Raw genomic sequence first — 26,545 nt, 5'->3', positions numbered from 1 at the left:
CTCCTAAGAAAATAGAGAGGACTTAGTAAGGGTATAAATGAGTGAATATTTCATTGCCTTTAGTGAGCCTTTTTGCAATAACTGCCTGTATTGATTATTTTCTAGGTATATCAAGGAGTGAAGAAAGATGGCTTTTTACAACCTCATTTTTTGGCAGAACAGGATATAGTTATCATCACATATGATGTACTGCGTTCAGAATTAAATTATGTCGATATCCCACATAGCAATAGTGAGGATGGGCGTCGCCTACGGAACCAGAAGCGCTATATGGCTATCCCGAGCCCCCTGGTAGCTGTGGAGTGGTGGAGGATCTGCCTTGATGAAGCTCAGATGGTTGAATGTCCCACAGTAAAAGTGAGAGTTTCTGCAAAATCTGTTGAGGGCTGGGGAAGAAGGAGGAAAAGGAATTAGGGGAACTTGAGTAGTTTAATAGTTTAAGCATAGTTAACCTGTAATACTGATATTGGTCAAAAGTTTGTTATTAAACACTACTTGCGCTTTTCTCTTGTGCTTTGAAATACATAACCCTTTGAAATTAGTTTTGTACTCTATGAATCATTGCTCTATATGAAATATATATTTTTCAGTAAGATGTCCATTTATATACGATGCAAATCAAAGTAAACTGTGTTTAGGAACTTCTGTAAGCATTTCTGCTAACTGGGAGCTCATCATGTAGCGTCTGATAGCTTTGAACCAAAGTTGACTTTGACAGTCTTTTAAATCAGAGGCCAAATGGTAACAGAAAATACTACTTTAGAGGACAGAATTTTGATTTAGCCTTTGAATGTCATATGTCTTTATTCTGTTGTCTTTGTCCAGTCTGTAACCTGAACTGAATGTATGAATCATGTCTACTAGTATATCTGGAGGACAGAGTGATGTAGGGCATGGATTAGTTATTCAGGGGGCTTTTTCATTCTGTACGTATTTGAACTACCCCTCTGTTTTAGGGGACTGCGTGGCAGCCTCCCACTAATGAGAACCACTGTACTGGAAGATGGTCCATTGAATATGACATTCAACATTGAGTGTGATAACTGTTAAATAAAAGCAGGTACATCTCACCGGAAGTGTAGCTTTTAATGGGCTGTTTTTCATGAGTATGCCTGCTTCTGTGTTCTTTCTCTGGTTTTCTGGATTTCGTTTTTATTTCACTTTTCTCTCTCATCAGGCTGCAGAAATGGCCCAGCGTTTGAGTGGGATTAATCGGTGGTGTATCAGTGGCACTCCAGTACAGAGAGGATTAGAGGGTAATGTGTGGTTTCCTCACATATTGCATGCATTTGAAAAGCTTCATTTTTTAGAGAGAAAAGTATTGTTATGCTTAACCGTTGCTGCAATCCTTATTGAAGTGATAATTCATGTCTTTATAGTTGACTCCTAATAGTTTCAAGCATTTATCTTTTTAAATGGGACTCAGGTGATTTTTCTGTTTATGTATATGAAGACAGATATAAAGAGGTCTCATTGCCTGAGTTGAACAATTACTGCACCTGCCTAAACAGCATAGATATAGGTCTGAATTAAAATTAGAGTTCCAAAGTCATAGGTAGAAAACAAAGAATCTAACCCAAAAAGAAACAAAGGGTGGGTGGTGGGGGAGAGGCAGAAAAAGAGAGAAAGGGAATTAATTTCAATTAACTGTGTCTATGAAAATGGAGACTGTAATTTTTATTGTGTCAACCCAGGAATACTAGGGCCATAATTTTAGTAATTATATAAGTTATTAGTAGCCTTATAATGTCACACTGTATGTATATACCATTATTGTTTGTACCGTTCCTTTTCTTGAGCATTTAGATCGTGTCTAGTTTTTTCCTCCTCTCCACACATGCATTGAAATGATCCTTCTACCTTAATCTTATTCAATATCACAATATCACAGTAGAACGGACACTGCATTTCTAAAACCTTTATTCAAGTTGTGAATGTCTAAAATGAAAAGTTTAAATCTTGTTTTATGTATTTCCCTAAAAGCTGTTATTAAAGTGTAGTTAAATTATAAAATTTAAACATACTTGGAGTTCTGTAGTAAATATTCATCTTCAAAACTTATCTTTCTGAAAATCCAAGTTTTCGTGTATTTGTTTTCAGCAGCATAACTCACTCTGCTAAAACAAAAATCTCAGCATCCATTACTTTGACCTTTAAAAGCAGTGTTTTCCAATGATTATTTTTAGGAGGAAAAGGTTTTCTAGTAATATTTTCTAGTATATATTTAAATATTTGCATAACTTAAATGTTACATTTAGATACATATTTATAGAATAATATTAGGTTCAGTAAAGGACCACATTTAGTGGTCTCCTTTCATGTTTGGAAACTGTCGAAATTGTAAATGTTTAGACGTTAATAAGGTCTAAGATCTTACCCAGCTCAGAAGTTAGGTGAGAGGGTATAGAAAAGAGTACATTACTATCAGAGTTGCTTTTTCTCATTTTAATGTTGAGAGAGTATGAGCAATAATTTATTAGTTCCTGGGTCTGTTTTTTTTTGGAGATATAAAATGTTGGCAAGTGTTTTGAGCACCTGTCACCATTCAACAAATTCCTAATTTTTTAAAAACCAACTTTATTGAGCTATTTGAACTTCATTGAGATATAAATGACATATAATATAACTAAATATTTAAAATACCACATTTGAAAAGTTTTGACATGTATATGTAGCCATGAATATATTTGCACAATAAGGCAAGTTTCGTCATGTTCCAATTCAGCTCCAAAAGAGCTTTTCCAGACTTTCTAGAATTTTGTCTTTCCGCCTTGCTTCCATCTCTCTGGTATCTTTATGATTCTTGCAATTAAATGGTTTTTTTCTAGTTGTCACACTAGGAATGTTAGCCTGCCCATGACTTACTATGTTGTATTTGGACATGGAAGTCTCATTTGTTTTCTTTTTGTGCTAAACTAGGGTTTCTCAACATTGGCCATATTGACATTTGGGGCCAGATAATTCTTATTCTTTGGGAATTGTCCTGTATGTTTTAGGATGTTTAGCTTCTACCCACTAGATGCTGGTAGCACTCTTACAATTCTGACACCCAGAAATGTCTTCAGAAATTGCCAGACTGAAATAATGTCATCTACTTGGAATGTCAAATATGGAAGAACGCTTCCTAACTCCTTCCACTCACCACACCCTATGTCTACATAATGTATTCATTTGTATAATACAGAAAGCATTGGCTTTGGGGAATATAAAAACTGGGGTTTACATCCTGACTTATTAATTGTATGTTCATAAACAAATTCCTTAAACATTTAAGTCCTTATTTTTCTTATCTATAAAATAAGGTGTTTTAAAGATGAATTATGATGAAGTATACAAAGGATTTAGCACAGTACCTAACAAATATTAAATATTCAATGAATGATAGCTGCTTCTACTTCTGCTTTTGTTGTTTTTATTTTCCATTTATGTAGTCATTTATTTATTTTAGTGTCTTCGAAAGTGTTGACTTTAACAAGTACTTTGTGATGCATTTATTATTTCATTTATTATTATTTATGTATTTGATTTATTTCTTTGTGAGGTAGGATAGAATCTCAGTCAGATTTTTGCTGTTAGGATACCACAGACTGGATAACTACAAAGAAGGGAAGTCTATTTAACTCACAATTCTAGAGGCTGGCATATCTAAGAGCATGACACTGGCAACTGGCGAGGATCATCTCATGGTGGAAGGTGGAAGGGAGTACATGAGATAGAGACAAGCACCAGGGGCTGGACTTACTTTGTAACAACCAACCCTTGAGATAACTAACCCGCTCCCACGATAATGACATTAATCCACTTATGAGGGTTCCACCCTTATGACTGAGTCACATATAATTAGGCCCCACCTCCTAATATTGTTCACTGAGTTTAAGCTTCTAACACATGAACTTTTGGAGGATACATTCAAACCACAGCAGATGATGAGCAAAAGTACATACGATCCCTTTTCTATTGAGCTTACAGCTTAGAGGAGAACAAATATTTCTTATAATATTTCTTAAATACTTAGATAAATATTAAATTGCAATTGAGATAACTTTCACAAATAAAAAAATGGAAAATTCTAACTACAACAGGTTTCATTAAAAAAAAATTTGTTCTATAACATACAATTGGGATGCTGACAACTGAGCTGTGACCTGAAACATTAACATGAGGTAGGTAAAGAGGAAAGGAAAAATCCTCTATTGTAGAGGAAACAAAATATTAATGTAAATAGATCATGTGGCAGAAATAGCGTGGCTAGAATGTAAAGAGCTAGGGAGATGATGGTGGATGGAGAGACTAGGTGGGTAGAGACGGGACCATGGAGGATGTTATTCGCCTTGTTAAAGAATTTTATTTTTTTTCTTAAGAGTAGTAGGAGCTATTGAAATGATTTAAACACAGTGGTTGGGGGTCATTTTGTGGTTATATTTGTATTTCAAAAGATCACTCTTGTTGCAGTGTGGAGAGTGGTTTAGAAGAGGGTAAGAGTGGATGTTAGGATATTAATTGATTGTCTATGAGAAGTAATCTAGGCAAGTGGTGCTGGCACTTTTGATTTGGACTAGGTTTGTCCTAAAGATACAGAAAAAAGTGGATAAGGCAAAATTAACAAGCCTCAGTGACAGATCAGGAGATACCAAGATTTCTGACTTGCATAAATCCATGAATGGTGACTGGTTTCCCCAGTGAATACTACCAGAAAAGAAGCATGGGTCAGTGGCTCACACTTGTAATCCCAGCACTTTGGGAGGCTGAGGCGGGTGGATCATCTGAGGTCAGGAGTTTGAGACCAGCCTGGCCAACATGATGAAGCCTTGTCTCTACTAAAAATACAAAAATTAGCTGGACATGGTGGCAGGCACCTGTAATCCCAGCTAGTTGGGAGGCTGAGGCAGGAGAATCGCTTGAACCTGGGAGGCGGAAGTTGCAATGAGCTGAGATTGCGCCATTGCCCTCCAGCCTGGGCGACAGAGCAAGACTCTGTCTCAAAAAAAAAAAAAAAAAAAAAAAGATGAAGCATGTATGTGCAAAAAGAAAAAAAATTATGAATTTGAGATTTCGGCAAGTTGAGTTTGAGACGGCTTTGGGACCTCAAAGAAGAGGTAACATACAGCAATTGAATTGATTTGAGCTAAAAATATAAATCTGTGGGCCTTTGCATAGCAGTGATGCGTTGGTTCTTTCAGATATTGCTAACTCCCAGCAACCATCAAGGTAACTTAATTCAATCTAAATATTTGTTGAACATCTTCAGAATAAGTGTTGTAGGTGTGGGAAGGATATTTTTATTATTATTTTATGGCGTCTGAAGAGAATATATGCCCATTTTGGAAAAATTTGAACTGTACATAAAAGTATAAAGAAAATTACAAGCCAGACATGGTGGCTCACACCTGTAATCCCAGCACTTTGGGAGGCTGAGGTGGGAGGATCACTTGAGCCCAGGAGTTCGAGATCAGCCTGGGCAACATAGGGAAGCCCTGTCTCTACGGAAAATAAAAAAATTAGCCAGGCATGGTGGCACACACCTACGATCTCAGCTACTTGGGAGGCTGAGGTAGGATCACTTGAGCCCAGGAGGTTGAGGCTGCAGTGAGCTAAGATGGTGCCACTGCACTCGAGCCTGGTCAACAGCAAGACCTTGTCTCAAAAAAAACAAAAAGAAAATTACAAAATTACACTCATAGTCTTCATTTGAAGACAAAACCACATCTAATCTTTTCTATATAGATGTTTATATATTTGAACTTGTTTTGCATGCACAATTTTATATTCCTTTTTTTTTTTTCCACTTAACATCATATCCGAAGCAGTTTTTCACAAGTCCTTACAAATAAATATATGGAAAACAGTTTAGGGTATGTTAAGTGGGCAGGTGGAAGGGAATAGAAATAAAATTGAGTGTGCCTAGTAAAGAGATAAACAAGAAGTCTCAGGCTCTAAAGCTAAGAAATACAAGGCATGCTGAATCAGAAAAGAAAAATAGTTCTATTTTGTGGGATTACCATAATTTATTTATTTGAGTCATTTTTCTACATATTGTTGCTATGAATATCACTGTGTAAGTAAATCTTATCTATATTTTTATTACTCTCTTAGGCTTCTAGGAGAATTATTAGATAAAGGGTATGAGGAATATTGCATCAGAGAATATTCTTCATGTCATCTGTGTGATTAGAAATTCTTTTTTCCAATCCAGCAAATCTTGCATCTATTGGTTTCAGAGCATGGTATTTCTTATATATGTCTTACCAAGTACATTCAGTTGAGTGGTTTTTTGGTTTAACTTCTGATAGAAATTTCAGATTTTTGAATTAAGTATAAGCTTTGTGTAATGAATGGTTCCATAAACCTAACATTATTTTAGCACCTAGCACAAAACCTAGGGCAGAATAGATTCTCAATAAATATAAATGGAATTGGAATTGAATTTCAGATTTAAGAGCCTATACAGCCTGTATTTCAATTCATGGAAAGTTCTATGTGCTGTGTAATGTCTGTAGAAACGCTTCTGCAAACTGGTAATGAAGTAATAGAGTTATTCTCAATGTACTTTATTTTTTTCTTTTCAGATCTTTTTGGGTTAGTGGTCTTTCTTGGTATTGAACCTTACTGTGTCAAACACTGGTGGGTTCGACTTCTCTATCGGCCTTACTGCAAAAAGAATCCTCAGCATCTCTACAGCTTTATTGCCAAGATACTGTGGAGGTCTGCAAAGAAAGATGTGATTGACCAAGTCAGTACAATAAGTTTTTATTGATAAAGATACTATAAGAGAAAAGAAACAATTGGGATGGAAAGTTAAATTTTTAGATGACATCTTTTTTTTTTTTTTCCTGTTCCTTTTCACAGATCCAGATACCACCACAAACCGAAGAAATACACTGGCTTCACTTTTCTCCAGTGGAAAGGCATTTCTATCACCGTCAGCATGAGGTGTGCTGCCAGGATGCGGTGGTAAAACTCAGGAAGATTTCTGACTGGGCTCTGAAGCTCAGCAGCCTGGACAGAAGGACTGTCACCTCTATCCTGTATCCATTGCTGAGGCTCAGACAGGCCTGCTGTCACCCACAGGCTGTTCGTGGAGAGTTCTTGCCACTCCAAAAAAGGTTTTATTATCAACTTTTTAAAATTGCAGTTGATATATCATAATAGACAATATTTCTGGCCCACAGTTTCATTCAGAGACATGTAACTGAGTTGTCAGTTATTTTTAATGGTGTAGAGGGTTTTCTTTGGTATGGAACCTCATTTGCAATGGAGAATTATCAAAATTATTTTCATGGTTTTGAGCATTTCTCTTTTGCAATGGATTTGGTTTTTTGTTTTTTATTTTTGTTTTTTTTTTTTCTTTGAGACGGGGTCTCACTCTGTTTCCCAGCTGGAGTGCAGTGGTGTGATTATAGCTCACGTGGCAGCCTCAAATTCCTGGGCTCAAGTGATCCTCCTGCCTCAGCCTCTCAAGTAGCTAAGACTACAAGTGCACACTACTACAGCCAGCTACTATTTTATTTTATTTTATTTTATTTACTTTATTTTATTTTATTTTTTTTTTATTATTTTATTTTATTTTATTTTATTTTATTTTTTGAGATGGAGTTTCACTCTTGTTGCCCAGGCTAGAGTGCAGTGGCACAATCTCAGCTCACTGCAATCTCTGCCTCCTGGGTTCCAGCAATTCTCCTGCCCCACCCTTCCAAGTACCTGGGATTACAGACATGTGCCACCATGCCTGGGTAATTTTGTATTTTTGGTAGAGACGGGGTTTCATCATGTTCGTCAGGCTGGTCTTGAACTCCTGACCTCAGGTAATCCACCCCCCGCCCCAGCCTCGTGCTGGGATTACAGGCGTGAGCCACCACGCCCAGCCTATTTTATGTTTTTGTAGAGACAGGGCCTCGCTATGTTGCCTGAGCTGATCCTGAACACCTGGCCCCAAGCAGTCCTCCTGTCTCACCCTCTCAAACTGTTGGGATGACAGGCATGAACCACCACACCTGGCCTTGAACACTTCTTTTAAAATTAGGATTATTGTTGAGGTTTTTTAAAAATTATTATTTTGTTGTTTAGGGTTTTGGCTGTACTCCAGATATGAAAGGCTTTTGCTCTTACTTTATTTCATAGTTCCCACATCAGGGAATTAGATTACTATTAAATATTTTCTATCTCTCTGATTATTCATTCTGAGAACATTAAGAAATTTGTGTTCATAATACTCTCTTGTCCCAGAAAGTTTTTGTGAATCAGACTGCAACTCAGGAACTAGCCTTTGGCTATAAGAGATAGAAAAAGGATTCAGTTTTGTCTTTGCTTTTAAGCAGGTTATAGACAAATAAAGGAAATGATGAAAATTACAGATTTCTAAAATATGAAGTGAACATGGTAAATTTCAAAAGATATACGTACAAATTGCTGTGTACAGTTAGAGTCTGAAAACAATTTATATATGAGTGGTTAAGGTTAGACAGCCTTTTGAAGGAATGGCATTTAACCTTAGAGGATCTTCATTTTTTACTGATTAAAAAAATATTCAGGCTCAAAGAGGTTTTCTAATTAAGTTGCAGTGCTAGGATTCAGAGTCAGTCTTACATTTTAATACCTGTAATATTTCAAATATATTATGTTGTACTTTGTACTTGAGGAAGATTTTTCTAGTTTTGTTCCCCCTTTACTGAAATGGGAAAAACTTAAAGAAAGATGTGATCAAATAAAGGTACTTATGTGGGAAAAAATAATGGTAAAAATTGAGGCGAAAAAAATGCTAGAGATACCACAACTACTGCGAGTCTCATACACTCTTGATCATGTGTGATATAACACTCCCACTGAAGTAACACTTGGGATTTTCTTTCTAGTTTTGAACAGTCTACCTTTTCTTTTAGCACTATGACAATGGAAGAGCTGCTGACGTCTTTGCAGAAGAAATGTGGAACTGAATGTGAAGAAGCACATCGACAGCTAGTTTGTGCTCTCAATGGCTTAGCAGGCATTCATATTATTAAAGGTAGAAGGTGATTGCTTTGTTATCTCTGATTCTTCCAAACACTTCCTGAGGAAGGTTAATTATAGAAAAAATAGATTTTGATTTTTTGGGGGGGATTTTTCCCCCAAAAAGATACTTTCACACACTACTGAATATAGTTTAAATAGGTTCAACTTAATAGAGAGCAGTTCATAGAACGTTTCGAAAACCTTCAAAGTTTACATATGATTTAACCAAATATTTCCATTTTTAGTTCTTTTTTAAGGAAAGGAGGATACACAGATTTCTCTTTAAGTTGTTAATCTTAGACTTTAATAGTTTAATAGTAAACAACTATAAACAGTCCAAATGATTAGAAGTAGAAAAATGGTTAAATTTTGACACATTAAAGGAATTATTGTTCATTGATTTAAAAATAATAGTTTGTAGGATCATTTTTTCAGCAAATATTTGTGTGCCACACCTAATCTAGGTAACGATGATGTAAATAAAGTAACTCTGATCTTGCAGACCTTAAATTCTTACAGAGGGTGACAAGTACACACACACCCTCCCACACACACACAGAACGTATATGTGTAAAGTTACAGTGTTATATATTATGCACAAAATTAAAGCAGTTTAGAAAGAGCATCTTATATTTACATGGAAGAGTATTAGTGGCTTCTCCATCTCTCACGGATCACTTTTTTTGCATTAGGTCTAATATCTTACAAACTGTCATTTCATATATTTTGCCTGTTATTGTAGTTTTTACAGGAAAGAATAAATCCATTCTCTGTTACTCTATCTTGGCTGGAAGCAAAGTTATATAACTGGCACTTTTAATAAGCACCATATAGACACACCTTTCCATATAAATATGAGAAACATTAAAACTGTATTCCTTAGGTTCAAGAGTAAAGATGAAGTGTGTTAAGTAGAAACATTGAAAACATGCAGTCAAACTTCTGGAAATCAAAATTTCAATGTCTAATATAGAAAATTCATTTAATAAATAGAAGATTAGACACCACCTAAGAAAAAAATCAATAAAGTCAAAGTATAGAATAGCGATAGAAACTCTTCAACATGAAAAACAAAGGAAGAAGACTGAAAATTTTGAAAAGAGCATCAGTGAGGTTGTGGACAACTTCACATGGCCTAATATAAATGTGTTGGAGTCCCCAAAGGAAAAAAAAATATATATATATATATATAGTGAGTTTTATATCATGTAAATGTACAATGTGCAAAAGCAATAATAACAAAGTCTGTGTGGGGAGACATGGGTGTATAATATTGTAAGATTATTATCCTATATATGGAGAGGTGTATTACATGAAGGTAGACTGTGACAAGCAAAGAATGTACACCCTAAAGCCACCACTTTAACATACAACAAGGAGTTAGAGGTAATAATCCAAAAGAATAGATAAAAATAAAAAATCAGGCCAGGCACGGTGGCTCATGCCTATAATCCCAGCACTTTGGGAAGCCGAGGTGGGCAGATCACAAGGTTAGGAGATCGAGACCATCCTGGCCAACATAGTGAAACCCCGTCTCTACTAAAAGTACAAAAATTAGCTGGGCATGGTGGCATGCGCCTATAGTCCCAGCTACTTGGGAGGCTGAGACAGGAGAATCACTTGAACCCCAGAGGCGGAGGTTGCAGTGAGCCGAGATTGCACCACTGTACCCCAGCCTGGGCTACAGAGCGGGACTCCATCTCAAAAAAAAAATAATAATAATAAATAAATAATAAATAAAAAATCTTCAAAAAAAAAGGAAAAAAGGGTGCAAAAAACAAATGAGATGATTAGAAAACAAACAGCAAGATGGTAGATTTAAAAACAAGCTTATCAGTGATCACGTAAACTGTAATGGTCTAAATATCCCAATTAAGAGGCCTGGATTGTCAGACTGGATTAAAAACAATAACCATCAATATATTCTCTATAAGAAACCTACTTTATATTTAAAGATGCAAATGTAAGAGGATGAAAAAAGATATGTTAACACGAATCAAAAGAAAGATAAAGCCACTATATTTCTATCAAGTAAAATAGATTTCTTATTAATACTGCCTGCTAACTGATTGTACCACTGGAGCTTCCAAAGTAGATTTCAGAGCAAAGAATATTACCAAGGATAAAGGGTGTTACTTTATCACTAGAGAAAAACATTCTAAGTATTAGTGTACCTAAAACAAGAGTTTCAAAATAAATACTAAAAACTGATAGAATTATAATGAGAAATAAACAAGTGCGTAATTATTGTCAGATTTCTACATCCCTCTCTCAGTTATGTATAGAATAAGTAAAAAATAAGTGAGGGCATACATAGTTCAAACACCGCTGTCAACCAATTGACCTAATCAGTATTTATTGACTACCCAACCAAAGAGGAGTATACATTGTTTTTAAGTACACATTAAATGTATATGAAGATAGGGCATATTGTGGGCTGCAAAACAAGGCAGTAAATTTCAAAGGAATCATGCTTATAGAGTGTGTTCTGTGCCCACAGTGGTAGATACCAATAACAGAAGGAAAACTGGAAAGTCCCCAAATGCTGTGAAATTAACACACTTCTAAACCTTTGGGTTAGAAAATAAAAGGGAAAGTAGGAGATACTTTGAAGTGAATAAAAATGAAATATCAAAATTTGTGGGATGCATCAAATCAGTTATTAAAAAGAAATTCATAGAATTAAACATGTACTAGAAAAGAAAAAAGTTTCATATCGGAGACTTCAGCTTCTACCTTAAGAAATTTTTTAAAAAAGTACAAAGAAATCAGTTGCCCAAAGAAATGTGTGCTTTTTGTAGAATATAAGTAAATATTCTTACATTAAGCCTCTTTGAGTAGCCCGTCTGTAGTTGTTAGCATAATAGAACCAGAAATGGAAAGTGTTCTCTTACTGTGCTAGATACTTGGGTAGAGTTATAAGGATTCTCAGAAGCTGAGTAGAAATAGCTCTAAACAAGAACTGAATAGGATGGAACTTCTTACATGCTGCAGTTAGAACCCTGTGAAATGGTATATATTGTTCAAGATTTCTGATCTTCAGTCTTTGTCAGTAAAATATTACAGGTGCTTTACTTACCTCAACTATTGTTCTTAATACAAAATGTGGAAGCACATTGAAAACTTTATAAAAACAGAGATGAAGAATGATGTTATTGATTATGGTAATATGAAGGTTACCTCAGATTCTTACCACTTTCAACCTGCTCACAATGTAAATTCTGTTATCAATATCTAATAGAAAAGGGCTTATTATTATATTTTCTTGTTAAATTGTTCACATATAGTACACGTAACTTTGTGTGCACATCTTCCCTCTAGGGAATTCCCTAGAAAGTCCTCAATTTAGCTAGCAGTGTATTGTTGATTATTAAGAGAAATCTCCCACCAGAAAGTCCATTAATAGAGGACATGTTCCTTCTGAATTTAATTGTAATTTTCAACTTAATTGTAATAGATTTGCTGCTTTTAGTTTTTATTAACTTCATAGTGATGTTAAACAATATTCATTTTTTAAAGTAACATTACATATATAACTTACATAAATTAGATTCTTCTAATGTGAAGATCAGACAGTGAAGGTCTGACTTTTAAAAGAAATCTAAAATTAATTTCAAACTCTAAAAGATTTGCTTATATTATATGTAAATAAATACGTATGATGCATTAATACATATTCTGAGATTCTCCTTGACTGGTATTAAACACATTTTATTATTCCAATTTTGAACATTGTGTTTTCTGCAGATGATTTTTGGACAAAAATTAGCTTGACAATATCAAATCCACCAGTTTACTTAGAAATATTAGCGCCATCAAGTGGCTGAGAATGGGATTTCCAAATTTGACTTAAACCTTTATAACATTGAATATGGGTTTTTTTTATCTTCCTCAGAAAGCATGTCTTTTTAAAAATAAACATGAAAAACCAGGTATTATAGTGAATAGATCAAATTCAGCTGCTTTACATTATAGTTTAATCACTATACTTTATGTAAAAGGTATGGTAATTATGAAGAGAAAATTGTTAAATGAATTCTCTATAAATGATAGTATAAATACTGATAGAATTCATAATGTCCTTTGAAAAGCTTTAATCAAGACTCTTAACTAAAAAAAGAGAACTCACTGTGAAGATAATTGAATGTTAATGCCTACGTTATAAAGTAACTTTATTATTGTGAAAATAATCTCCCTTATTTAAAGGGAATAGAAATTGGCTGACTACAGTTCTTTGATAATGTGTGTTTTAAAAAGCTTTGTGTTAGCTAACTAATAGAACTAGATATAAAGCAATGGTATAAGAGCTGTTGTTCCAAAAATTTGTTTTAAATTAGGTGTTTAGCACAACACTGGATATACATAGTGCCACTGAACTACACACTTAAAAAGGGCTGAGATGGTAAATTTTATGTATATTTTACCAAAATTAAGATATATATGTAAACTTATATATGAGCTAAAAAAAGAACCAACTTCAAAATTTACAAAGGTTTGCATATATATATATATATATATATATATATATATCTCATTGTAACTATGAACGTGGTCCTGATTACATGATATTCATAAAACCAGCTTGAAGTTTTTTTTAAAAGCAAGTATGTGTAATACTTAGGAAAAAAACTTTCTCAGCAAATAAAAGCTAGAACATCTCTGTACCTTTTTTTGGTATGGATTGCATGGTTTCGCCAGTGTTAGATTTTTACTTTAATAGTATTTATAATTTACCTGTCTTGAATTTTACAAGCAGCAATTAAGATAGAGTCTATTATTCAAGCCATTAAAAATGTTCATCTCTTATTTTATTGAGGTATCATCAAACTTCCTGTGTAAGGAAGCAGATAATACATAGGCATTGCAAGCCATAAGATCTCTGCGCAACTATCAGCTTGGCTGTTGTATACAACAGCAGCCACAGGCAGTATAAAAACAAATGAGCAGAGCTAGGTTCTAATAAAACTATGGACCCTGAAATTTAATTTTCACATGTCACGAAATATTTTTTTTGAATTTTTTTTCAACTATTTAAAAATGTAAAATTCATTCTAAGCTGATGCGCCCAACAGATAGGCAGAGGGTAGAAATGACCCATGGGCCATACTTTGCCAGCCTGTGCTTTAATCAATACTTTTTGAATTGCTTTATTTGAATGAGGTGCTAATTATGAACAGTAGAAAACAGCATACATCTCAGACTAACTATGGTTTGTGTGACCAGAAGAAGAGGGAGATCCCTGAGTTTCTGACATGAAGTTTTTAATTGCAAATTATTTGGCCTAATACCAAGAACAGTAATAGCGACCAAGAATAGTATATTTTTCTGATGATTATGTGTAGGTTGGTCAGAGTGTCTTAAATTTTTTTTTATAAATAATCTATAATTACCTTAAGTTTATCCTTAATTTCAGACATCATAATGACTACTGATTGCCACCCTTCAGCAAGAGGAAATTTTTTTGTCTAAATTAAAAGTTTATCCAATAGCATAATCTCAAAACATTACAAACAGGTTTGATTATAAACATATTTCAGTATAATTTTAAAACATTATAAATGTAATATAAGAACATTATATTCCATGGAATTAAAAAAGGACTGTACTCACCCTTTTTTAAAACTTGGGCAATCATATTAATACCAAGTCAAATTTCTTTACTTAAAAAATAGTTATAATCATTACGTTTTATTTTTACAGTATTCTTAAATAATGGACAACTAGATGACATTGGGAGCTAAATATGTGACTCTCTTATGCTTTAAATACATTTTAATTCTTTAGGTGAGTATGCCTTGGCAGCAGAATTGTACAGAGAAGTGTTGCGCTCCTCGGAGGAACACAAAGGAAAACTCAAAACTGATTCACTTCAAGTAAGTAAAGGCTAAACAGTTTCGTAGGTATTCTGTTTGTTTTTTAAACAAAATAATTGTTCTGAATGTTTAAGAGGATAAATGGTAACAAACAGTCATAATCACTGGGTGAAACTTGGGATTCAGTCTTCTCAATAAGCATTTTAGGTGATTTGTATGTACACTAACATTTGAGAATCACTACTATTCCATTCAGGGAAGTTTTGGGCACAAGCCTGACAAGGTAAGTCTGTATAAGCTACAGTTAAAAATAGTTCAAAGTACTTGTACTTCCAAGAGTAGGTCAGTTTTATCACTTTTACATATGAATATCAACATGTTTATTCACATGGTTTTCATTAAAAAGAAAAGGAACTAAGCAATAAAACCTATCTAATGATAATTTTTAGAGGTCTTTAGGGAGATTTGGATATTTTAATTATAACACTTATTTCTCTTTCCCTTCTTGGATCTGTCACTGACTCATATAGACAAGGCTCTCTAGCTAAATAGGAAGTAGAGATGGGTTTATTAATTTTGGCAAGTTTAGGTTTGAGTCCCGGGTAAGATGTCATTACCATTCAGAATATTGACCTTGGGACTGACTAACATGTTCACAGGTATCAGAGTGGATATTTAGAGGAATGTATGGAAAAGTGGAGGGAGAGGAAAAATTAAATATAAATCTTATATTCTGCATGGATAAGGGTTACAAAAGGCAGGTCCTAGAGCTTAACACCCTTCTCTTGAGTAAAGAAAACAAAGTAGTAGTACTCAGATTGTTTTATAGGAAAAGTATTTGGTGATATGATCTTAATGTGGTGTTAGTGTTCTGTGTGCCATATTAATACTAGGTTCTCTTCAGAGTCTTCTGCATTGACTGTCATAATTATTGCCTTTGATATGTTTGTAGAGACTTCATGCTACCCATAACTTGATGGAATTGTTGATAGCCAGGCACCCAGGGATACCACCTACCTTGCGTGATGGCCGACTTGAGGAAGAAGTAATTATTATTTTTTTCATTCTGTCTATAAAAGTATATTTTCTTCAAACTTTATGCTCCATATAGTTGATATATCCTAGGACATACAACATATAAATAAATGTAATCATGTTTTCCTGTTACTTTGATGTTTCAAATTTTGTTGTCATTTTGGGTAGCAGAGAATGGCAGCAGTACGTATTATTTGGCTTCTCTGCTGATCTACCTGCAGTTATCTGATAAACGCTTGTTGTAGATATGGCTGTTGGTAGCCAACAGAATGGGATGTAAATAAATGAGTTTTAAAAAGGAAACTTTGATCTCATGGCAGATCTACAAAAGATGTAGCTTAGTAAATATACAAACTTTTGCACTTTCTCCGCATTTCTGTGTATTTTTTAAGGGGGTAAATAAAGTCAAATTTTTCTTGGTAGTTCTCTCAAGTTTCCTCTACAAAAAGTGTTGCCTGTTTTTGAAAAGAATGACATCGAAAAGAGTGATATTATAAATTATTTTACTATAAATTGTTAATAGCTTATTATGCAGATTCTTCCAGGGATTTTTGTGTTGTTAAACATTAAAGAGCTAAAATCAAAAGAGTAGGTATGTTTGAAATGTATCGAACCTGTAAGTGGAGCCTTTATTTGAGTCAACAGGATAAAAAATGAGATTATATAAATACGCACAGCCTTTTTGCACTGGTTGTTTTGGGTGCGGAGGTGCCCTGGCAAACTATTTTAATTAACAAAAATTTTATATATTTATGAGTAGAGAGTGATGTTTTGATATATGGAGACACTAGAATAGCTAAATCAAACTAACATATCGATTACCTGTTTCCTCTCTTTTTATTTTTATTTGTGTGTGTGTGTGTGTGTGTGTGTGTGTGTGTGTAGTGAGAACATCTAAAATCTACTTTCTTAGGGCTTCAGCATATGAATTTTGGGGAAACAAAATTCAGTTCCTAACACCTATATTACTGTATATTCTCAAAGATTATTTTTAAACTGCAGTAACTAAGAAATTTTAATAACTAAATTAGCCAAATTTTAGAAAGGTGCCTTTGCTTTGCCTATCATTTGAAATATTACTGTTCTTTTATTTCCCTCTTTGCTTATCTAACTAAAAAAAAAATGTAAATAAAAATTTGGCAAACAAATCTTTGGTGTTTCTTAAATTTTGTTACTTGGACAGGTAAATTTTGTTAACTTCCATATATAAGGAATTTTTAGTGTGACTTTTATGTTCTCTACAGTATACTTGTACTTTTATGTTTAAATGCAGTTAAGTAGCTTTAAATGTATAAAATGACCCATTCTTCTTGAAACATCATACTGAATTATATTCTAGATTGGGAGTTAAAGTTTATATTTTCTGTTTCAACACAGGCCAAACAGCTGCGAGAGCACTATATGAGCAAGTGTAATACAGAAGTTGCTGAAGCCCAGCAAGCTTTGTATCCTGTGCAGCAGACCATCCATGAGCTTCAAAGAAAGGTACGCCAAAATGCAGTGTTTCTTACTTGTATTTGTCTCCAGATATCATTTTGAGTTTTGGCTTTTTGGTGGGGAGAAACTTGAATTTCGTATACATTTTGGAATCCTTAGCACCTAGCACATTGCCTGACCCACAACAGATGCATAAATAAGTCAACTATTTTGAGTTCTCTTTCTTTTGAACTCATGAGTTTTCTCTTACCTTGAGTATATAACAGTTGTCTTTTGAAGAAAGTAAAGACTTCTATAACCTCCTTTTTATCTTGTTTCTGAGATGTTTTAAAATGTTAATACATTAGAACCACAAGTATTTTTCCTGCAGAATATATACCACTTGTCATTTCTAAAATTTCAGTTTTATGAAATCAGTAGCAAAATCTAAAGAGGTTACACAAATACACTTCTATTTTCAGTTTTTAAATCAGGTGTTGCAAATTTTTGTCTTTCTAATTCATTCATTATTTAGTATTCTGGGATATAATTTGTTAGTTATCGTGGATTATTCATTAAGTAGAATCTAGTTCAATTAGTTAAAGATTAGAATGAATGCTTTCTTTCTTATGCTGATAAAGAGACCTGTGACCTTTTCACATATGTAGAATGAGTATTGAATTTTCATTTGGCGTAAACCGTTTTTTTAGTTACAGCTTTGTTATATAAATGCATTCAATAAATTCTCATTTATCCAGAGTAGTTAGGAAATAGGGGTTTCTCTTTAATTGTGTTTTCAAAAGAGGAAGCGAGCATTGTACATGGAATATGTATACTTGTCTCCCCTCTGTGATAGTCCCTTTGAGAATAGCATTTATTACTTTCTTTGAATTTTGGCATCACCCTGCCCAGTGATGGAAGCTTAGTGAGTATTAAAAAAAATGTATTAATTGATTAACTGCTACCTTTTTTACAGATTCATTCTAATTCTCCTTGGTGGCTAAATGTGATCCACAGAGCAATAGAATTTACTATTGACGAGGAGCTAGTTCAGCGAGTGCGAAATGAAATAACCAGCAACTACAAGCAACAAACTGGCAAGCTTTCTATGTCAGAGAAGTAAGAAAACAGGAAGAAAAAGTATCTACTTATAACTTTAAAAGCAAAGAAATCCTTGTATTTTCTAGTTTCTAATTTCTCATTATTATCAGCCTTTTTTCTCCATTCATAAACCTATACAGACACATTCGTACTTCTTTTTTGCAGCCTTTTTTATTCACACTTTATCAAAATGGTTATAGATACTATAACTGGGTTTAACTCCTAACTGCCACATACCTTTATTACTTTAGTTACTTTAATATTTTACCCTTCATAATGTGAGCACATTAGTAACTATTGAAATTATACAGGAAAAGTGCTTGGCAAAGTGCCTCGTATATAGTGCATAATTACAGATTTAATTAAGTATATATACATATATATATATTCAACCAAGGAATATAACCCTTAGCCATTTTTCTTCTTTCTTCCCAATATTCTGCTTTTATGTTTCATCCTGCAGGCACCTCCTCATATAGAGCAAGGATGTCAGGAGGGCTGTCTGTAATCAGGCTTAAAACGGAAGAATGTGGCAGTTGTACACTTTCAAAGATATCTGAGACAGACATACATTTTTCATGCTCTTTTTCAGTTCCTGAGCACAGGACTATCAAATTTTTTTGGTATCTTTTACAGTAGACAGCCCAATATTATACTTTGAATACACTCTGAAGGAAAACTCACTCAAATGTTCCTGGTTAAAAAAAAAAAAAAAAAAAAAAAAAACACAAAAACAGCCAACAGTTTCTTTAACACTTTGTTTGGCAACCATTTTCTGAATTTGAGGAAATTGACCTATTATTGTTTTCTTTGTATTGTGTGTGGTGCTGGTGTGGGAATCAGGTTCCGTGATTGCAGAGGTCTTCAGTTCTTACTTACAACACAAATGGAAGAGCTAAATAAATGCCAGAAGCTGGTAAGAGAGGCTGTAAAAAACCTGGAGGGACCTCCATCTCGTAACATTATTGAGTCTGCAACAGTCTGCCACCTCCGACCAGCCAGACTTCCTCTCAACTGGTAGGTAATAGAAGAAATCATACAATGAAATGGTACCATTTCTTTAAGCTAGATTTCTTAGAGAAGAAACAATTGACTCATATAGTAAAGGTTTTTTTATTTTAATTGAGACAGAAGTAGAAAGAGATGTATTAATCTAATTTAAAGAAAAAGTCTCAAGGACAAGGTATGAAAAACCATGTGATTTTTTTTTTCTAAAATGGCATATCTAGTAGAAAGAAAAATGAAGTCAAAATATTAAGCTTCTCCTTAAAATTACCAGATTGCTGGTTATGTTTGTGAATATTTCTGTTAATCTCTTTTTTTTCAGCTGTGTCTTTTGTAAAGCTGATGAATTGTTCACAGAGTATGAATCAAAGCTATTTTCCAACACGTAAGTTCTCTATTTGATTATTACCCGTCAAGAAAATGAAACATTTTGCAAGACTCAGTATTTGATATGACTGTATTTTCCCCCACAGTAATCTTTATTATATTGTTTCTTTAATTAAATTGATTAGTACACCTTTGGTATTTGATTGTTTAATATGCCCAGTTTTACCTATCCAGCAGTTACCCCCTAAATGTTCATAGTGTAGTAATATATAATTAATTGAGATGCAGTTTTGCAGAGTGGTAAAATCCCTGACTCTAGAGTCCAATGGATTTGAATTATACAGATTTTGCTAGCATTTTACTACTATTCAAGTTAGAACTCATAATGTCCGGCATAACTTCTTCAAGAATAAAGAATGACACAATCAAATATGTTATTTCTTTAATAAAACCATAAGTAAACATTGTCACAAACACCTGGCTTCTCAGAGGGAAGCTTGTTAGAATAATAAATGTGTCCACTTTCATCCAGGTGTGTTACTATTCTATTTTAGGTCAAATCTTTTTCTGTTATTACTGAAGTAAATAATACATTTCTTCTTGTTTCTATCCAAATTCTGTTTATTTGTCTCTAACAGATATAACTTCTCTAAAATAGAAATTTTCCCCAATATTTCCTTGCCAGACGTTCACTTCTGCATGTCAAGGAAGAAAACAAGATTTTTGTGTTGTTGTGGCAAATGAATCAGTAGTCTTTCTGTTTATTATAGTGGATATAATAGAATTAAAAAAAAGAAACTGGCCAAATGTATGATGTTTTCAGCTTTTTCAGGGTTGCTTTGGTTTTTCCAAAGACTTGCAAACGTGTTCTTTTAGAACTCATATTGAAGGTTGCTTTTCACTAACTGATAGCAGTTACTGTTGTTTTTTTCTGGTATGTTTTCAGAGTCAAAGGCCAGACTGCAATATTTGAGGAGATGATAGAAGATGAAGAAGGACTGGTGGATGATCGAGCACCTACCACTACCCGGGGTCTCTGGGCAATAAGTGAGACAGAGCGATCTATGAAAGCAATACTATCATTTGCAAAATCACATAGGTTTGATGTTGAATTTGTTGATGAAGGAAGCACTTCAATGGATCTCTTTGAAGCATGGAAGAAGGAATATAAGGTATAGTATTTTAAAACTTCCTTCCAAAATTAAAAATTCTTTTTTACATCAATTTTAACTGCTACTTTTTTTCTCTCTCCAGTTTTTTAAAATATTCTTTTGAGATTGAGGTGGCATAATTTCTCTTTGCCTGAAATGTAACTGTTGTAATAAAGGATAGCAAATGCCATAATACTCAAAGACATTCTATTTATTAAATTACTAAAAGAAAATCATTATTAAACTGGAACTTATAGGAAACTTTTTGTTTAGCCGTGAAAGTGTGTTCATTCTATTATTAGCTTGATCTTCCACTGCTATTATATGAAATGAGAGTTTTGTTTTTGTTCTGTGAATAACAAGCAAGCATCAACTACCTTAAAGATTGGGGAACATAGTAAATACTTCTCATCCTATAAGTTTGGAAACCATTCCAATGAATAAAGCCCAATATGCCCTTTCATATTTGTACTTTAATGATTCCGTCATATTATAATATAACTCTGTACTTGAGATTTCACAATTAATTTTCAATTGTTGTTTTATTTGGATTAGTTATCCATTGTACTGCTTTACAGGTGACATAGGTAGAGGAAGGAAAGAAGTGTTTTATTTATAATGACATTTTTATTCAATTTCTTTTTTTAAAAGTCTTGCTTTTTAAAGTAGGATAAAAATTTTTATGCAGGAATATAGTTATTTGTACTATCAGTTCATATGCCATAAATTGGGGAATACATTTATAACATCAAAATCATTGGTTTATAATAATGTTTTTCTCACACATTACTCATGTGCGTACAAAGCACGTTAACACAGTTAATTACAGTAAGCCTTGGAAGAAGTGTTTCATACGATGTTCAGTTGCCCCTATATTCTTCCTTTTGACTCAGTTTGGCCACATGCCCTTTGTCCAGAAGAGAGCTTATTGTGCAGTTCTCCCAGGTCTTGGTACATTTTTTCTGCATAACTTTGCAGACCTTTTCACAGAAGAGCAATTGAATGAACTCCTGTACATATCCACCAGATCTACCTCAAAATGTAAAGTCAGTGAAGAGAGCCTGTCAAAAAATGTATACTGATTGATACCATTTCTGTGAATTTCAGAAACATATGTAACTGAATTATTAAGAATATGTTTCACATAGTATAAGTTCAATGAAAAGTGTAGCAGGATAAGTATAATTCAGAATAGTCGTTGCCCCGTGGTTGGGTACTGAAGGAGGAATATGTGAGGAAAGAGTGATACAGTTGAGAAAGAATACACAGAGCCTTTCCAAGGAATTCATATTATTCTTTCTTCAATTAGATGATGGGTACTTGATTGTATATTTTAGTATTCTTGTTGCCATTTATACAGAGTTGAATATGTGAAATATGTTATAATAAAACTATTTTTAAAAAATAAAACAGAAGAGATTCTGTCAGCCTAAAATTGGACTTTATAAAGATTTTTGGTCTTACCAAGAAATCGTTGTATTCTGTTACTGAGAATCTAAAGAGGCAGTGTCCTGTAGAGATTTTTTTCATTCACATTTCATCCTAAAAATGACCCCAGGAACTACTTGTACTTTAGACACATAGCGAAAAAATGTAAGATCTCACTGAAGACTTTTGCTTCAGGCACATCTTGGTGGTTTTAACCAGTTTTAATTACGTGCTTTACCACTGTGTTTGTCTTTTCTGTTCCTTCAGTTGCTTCATGAATATTGGATGGCTCTGAGGAATCGTGTGTCTGCTGTTGATGAACTTGCAATGGCTACAGAACGACTAAGAGTGCGTGATCCTAGGGAGCCAAAGCCTAATCCGCCTGTTCTGCATATCATTGAACCACATGAGGTAATTGGCAAGTAAATCACAGAAAAGGGAACAGCAAGCAGATGTCACAGATATCCAAGACCCATAGAAAAGGCAGAATCAGGACACTGAGCTCTACTATAAGTGTGTATTTAATCTCCATTTTTAATTTGACCCATAGAAAATTGTCTTTGTAGATCAAAAATGGTCGAAGATGAGCAATTTCATATCTATTACATGCTTAGCATTCACTATTTTGGTGCATCTTGTTTCTCTCCAGGTTGCACATTCATCTGTTTTTGAGTTTAAAACCTTGTATGTGCTTAAGACCAATAGATATTCTCAGTCACTTTTTAGACATTTTCTGTGACCTCAGTTTTATCAGAACTAGAAAAATCTTCCTTAAAAACAACTGAAGCCTTTTCTTTTGCAGTGTTTCTTTTGCTAATGATGAACTAATGTTAACAACTTACCTTCTAATAAATTTGTCTTTGTAACTCAGGTTTAAAAACATTACTCTACCAATCTCTTTTATTCTCCATTAAAAGATATTATTTCCTTTGTAATTCATTTTTATTCCTTATTTGTTTAGTGCCTTAAGTCTGTTTCTGTACAGCTTGGAGACTATAACTTGGAAAAATTTAGATATATATTCATTATATACTATCTCACTTACATGTAAATTCTGAAGAAGTTTTCCTGAGAAAATAAATTCCTCTTGTTTGACTGTTCCTTCTCTGTCTGCTATATTCTACCAGGGGGACAGAGGAAAGAAGGGCAGAGAAATTCTTTCCGGGATTTCATGAAATCACTGAGGCCAGAGCAACGAATCATTTAACTTTTCTTTATCCTGTGTATATATTACTGAAAAAAATGGTACATAATAGAATTTGAGTTTATTTTTATCTGACTTCAGGTACATAGGGACACTTCCTGTTTAAAAGAACTCTGCATTGAATTGTGCCTTTCATAAAGCAAAAAAAAAAAAAAAAATCATTTGAAATATATTATCTAGTATTCAATTTGAAAACTTGTGTTTTAGAATGTAAATAGGTTTTTTTAAAAACAGAATACGTTTGTATTACCGGAGAATTGTCCATATTTAATATAATTTAACTATCTTTCTGAAAGAATAAAGAGGTTTTTATTTTTATTTTCTTTAGGTAGAACAAAACCGAATAAAACTACTAAATGATAAAGCCGTTGCTACATCACAGCTTCAGAAAAAACTTGGGCAGCTTCTTTACCTAACTAATTTGGAGAAGGTATTGTTTCTAAGACATGCTACTTTTTCCTATGCTGCATTATCATAAACCACTTTAGTGACTCCTTTCATAATTAATGGTGCAAATTGTTGTAATTAGTATTTTGTATTATATGAGTCAGAACACTACCTATGTCTCTACAATAACTTCAGAGATCACAAAAGAATATTGTATCCATAGAAATTATGCAGATGATATAGAAGGCATGCACTCGATAGTAGAGAACAATGTAAATGGACTGTAGTTCAAAGCCTTGAATAGTGAAAGTATTACAACATATCTCTTGGTGAAACTGGCATAATGCAATTTATACACATGCATTCATTCATAAATACAAAAATATGTTGTAATTTGTTATTTGAAACTGTGAAGTGTGTTTGGAAAGCTACTAAATCAGAGTACATGGTAATAAACGTAGACTTCAAATATTAAGTGTAATTCAAGACACATGTTCTGAGTTATGATCTAAGTATTATACTGGACACTGATGAATTGGTGGGTCATTGATTAAATATAATTTCATTTTATTGCAAGAATTCATATTTGGCTAGTTGGCAGAGAACCTTCTAGGGGCAAGATACCATAGTAAATATTTGGATAGGGCAAGTGAGGACAAGATATAGATTTGAATTGTTCTGGAAACTGGTATAACATATACTCAAGTGAATCAGTAAATCTCAGACAAAATGAAAAGTTAGACATTCATTATAGATATAGCATGATGATTAAGAAGGTAGACTTTGGAACTGGACAGCCCAATTTTGAATCATGACTCAACTATTTTCTAGATACATGACTTTATTTAAGTTATTCACCTTTCCTCGCATCATCAGTAAAATGAGAATGATGTCAACACTACTTTATAGTATAGAGCTGTCTTGAAGATTATGTGAATTAATACATGTAAAATGCTAGAGTAGTTTCTGCTCTATTAAACACTTTCTAGGTTTTTGCTGCTATTAATATTATTAAGATCATTATTACTGTTATGATTACCAACACTTATTCTGAAAGATAAAAAGAAGAAAAAAATTAAGAAGTTTCATGCAAATTGCTAACATTAAGAAGATAACACAGGCCGGGCATGGTGGCTCACGCTACTGTAATCCCAACACTTTGACGGGCCAAGGAGTTTGAGACCAGCCTGGCCAACGTGGTGAAACCCGTCTCTACTAAAGATACAAAAAATTAGCTGGAATGGTAGCGCACGCCTGTAATCCAGTTACTCAGGAGGCGGAGGCAGGAGAATCGCTTGATTGAACCTGGGAGGCAGAGGTTGCAGTGAGCTGAGATTGCGCCATTGCACTCCAGCCTAGGCAACAGAGTGAGATTCCATCTCAAAAAAAAAAGATAACACTTAGGAAAAATGTCTCAACATTCCTGGGCATAAGTTTTTTAAATGTAAGATTTATATAATTTAAATATGATAGTCAAAATAAAAAGACAGTTATCTTGTACGTCATTGTTTATATGTTAAAATATTTTTTAAAACCTAAAATTTTAAGGATATATTCTACCTAAGAAAATCCAATTTGGCTATTAATAAAGAAAAAGCATTTAATCTATAATGATGGAAAATCAAATTACACAGGTGCTATTTTCTGCCAACAAGTAGGCACAGATTTTTTAAACGATTACACATCCCAGTGGTGAAAAAGGGCAGAGAATGGATACATTTTATGCATTACCAATGGAAATATAAATGTATATAAGCTTTTCTTAAAAGCACTTTAACAATATCTGTCAACAATTTTATGTAGGTTGAACATCTCAAATCCAAAACTTGAAATGCTCCAGTGAGCATTTCCTTTGAGCATTGCATCAGCACTCAAAAAGTTTATGATTTTAGAGCGTTTTAGATTACAGATTTTTGGATTTGGAATGCTCAACCTGTATGTGAAAGAAAGGAAAAGGAAAACTGGACAACATAAGATGAACTGGAATCTATACAGTAGGATTAAATGAACATTATAGAACTGCAGAAATACAGTATCTGAAATAAAAAACTCATTGAATGGAGACCAGACACAGAAAATGACAGGATTCATGAACTCAAGTACAGTACAATAGAAAATACCCAATTTGAAGTGGCATAGATAGAAAAAGAGCAAAATAGGGCAAAAGAGATTTGAGACATAGTTGTTTGAATCTAGCATACTTGTAATTTCATAGATCTAGCATACTTGTAATTGAAGTTCAAGTGGAAAAGAGAATAGGACAGGAGCTTGAAGAGATAATAGCTGAGAATTTTCTAAAACTGATAAAAGTATGACAAATGTCTTAAAGATTCAAGAAATTCAGAAACACTAAGCAGAATAAGTAAAGAAAAAAAACAAAATACTGCCTAGATACATCATAGTCAAACTGCTGGAAACCAAAAATAATGAAAAATAGAAATAAAAAAAGTTGAGAGATAAAACACTTAATACTTACAAAGGAGCACTAATAAAACTGGTGGCTACATAGAGATGTTTTTCTTTTCACCTTTAAAGATGTTTCAGTATTTTCCATAGTTTCTGTATGTAACCAATTGACACTGGAACATCTTCAAAATGCTAAAAGAAAAAAACAGCCAACCTAGAGTTCTATACTTAAAGAAAATTTCCTTTTTTTAAAAAAAGCGAAATAAGGATATTTTCAGACAAACACA

The 26,545-nt window shown here is 33.6% G+C and overlaps 1 protein-coding gene across 9 annotated transcripts in view; it reads left to right on the top strand.

Moving 5' to 3' along the window:
* The window catches only part of SHPRH (SNF2 histone linker PHD RING helicase), an 86,697-nt gene that overhangs the window by 22,559 nt on the left and 37,593 nt on the right, over window positions 1-26,545 (top strand). For all 9 annotated transcript variants that reach the window (XR_008654639.2, XR_008654640.2, XR_008654638.2 and 6 more), the window contains 14 exons: window positions 106-357; window positions 1,178-1,256; window positions 6,567-6,730; window positions 6,847-7,103; window positions 8,877-8,998; window positions 14,770-14,858; window positions 15,751-15,843; window positions 17,211-17,318; window positions 18,226-18,368; window positions 19,194-19,367; window positions 19,678-19,740; window positions 20,629-20,854; window positions 22,529-22,672; window positions 23,794-23,895. Coding sequence is in view for 6 of the 9 variants with exons in the window: in XM_055266531.2 (XP_055122506.2) it covers window positions 106-357; window positions 1,178-1,256; window positions 6,567-6,730; window positions 6,847-7,103; window positions 8,877-8,998; window positions 14,770-14,858; window positions 15,751-15,843; window positions 17,211-17,318; window positions 18,226-18,368; window positions 19,194-19,367; window positions 19,678-19,740; window positions 20,629-20,854; window positions 22,529-22,672; window positions 23,794-23,895 (2,016 nt within the window). In the remaining 3 variants the exon portion in view is untranslated. The remainder of the gene's footprint in view (window positions 1-105; window positions 358-1,177; window positions 1,257-6,566; window positions 6,731-6,846; window positions 7,104-8,876; window positions 8,999-14,769; window positions 14,859-15,750; window positions 15,844-17,210; window positions 17,319-18,225; window positions 18,369-19,193; window positions 19,368-19,677; window positions 19,741-20,628; window positions 20,855-22,528; window positions 22,673-23,793; window positions 23,896-26,545) is intronic.

This window comes from Symphalangus syndactylus, chromosome 2 (genome assembly GCF_028878055.3).
Source record: "Symphalangus syndactylus isolate Jambi chromosome 2, NHGRI_mSymSyn1-v2.1_pri, whole genome shotgun sequence".
Lineage (NCBI taxonomy): Eukaryota > Metazoa > Chordata > Mammalia > Primates > Hylobatidae > Symphalangus > Symphalangus syndactylus.
This window is presented reverse-complemented; position numbering and strand designations above follow the sequence as displayed.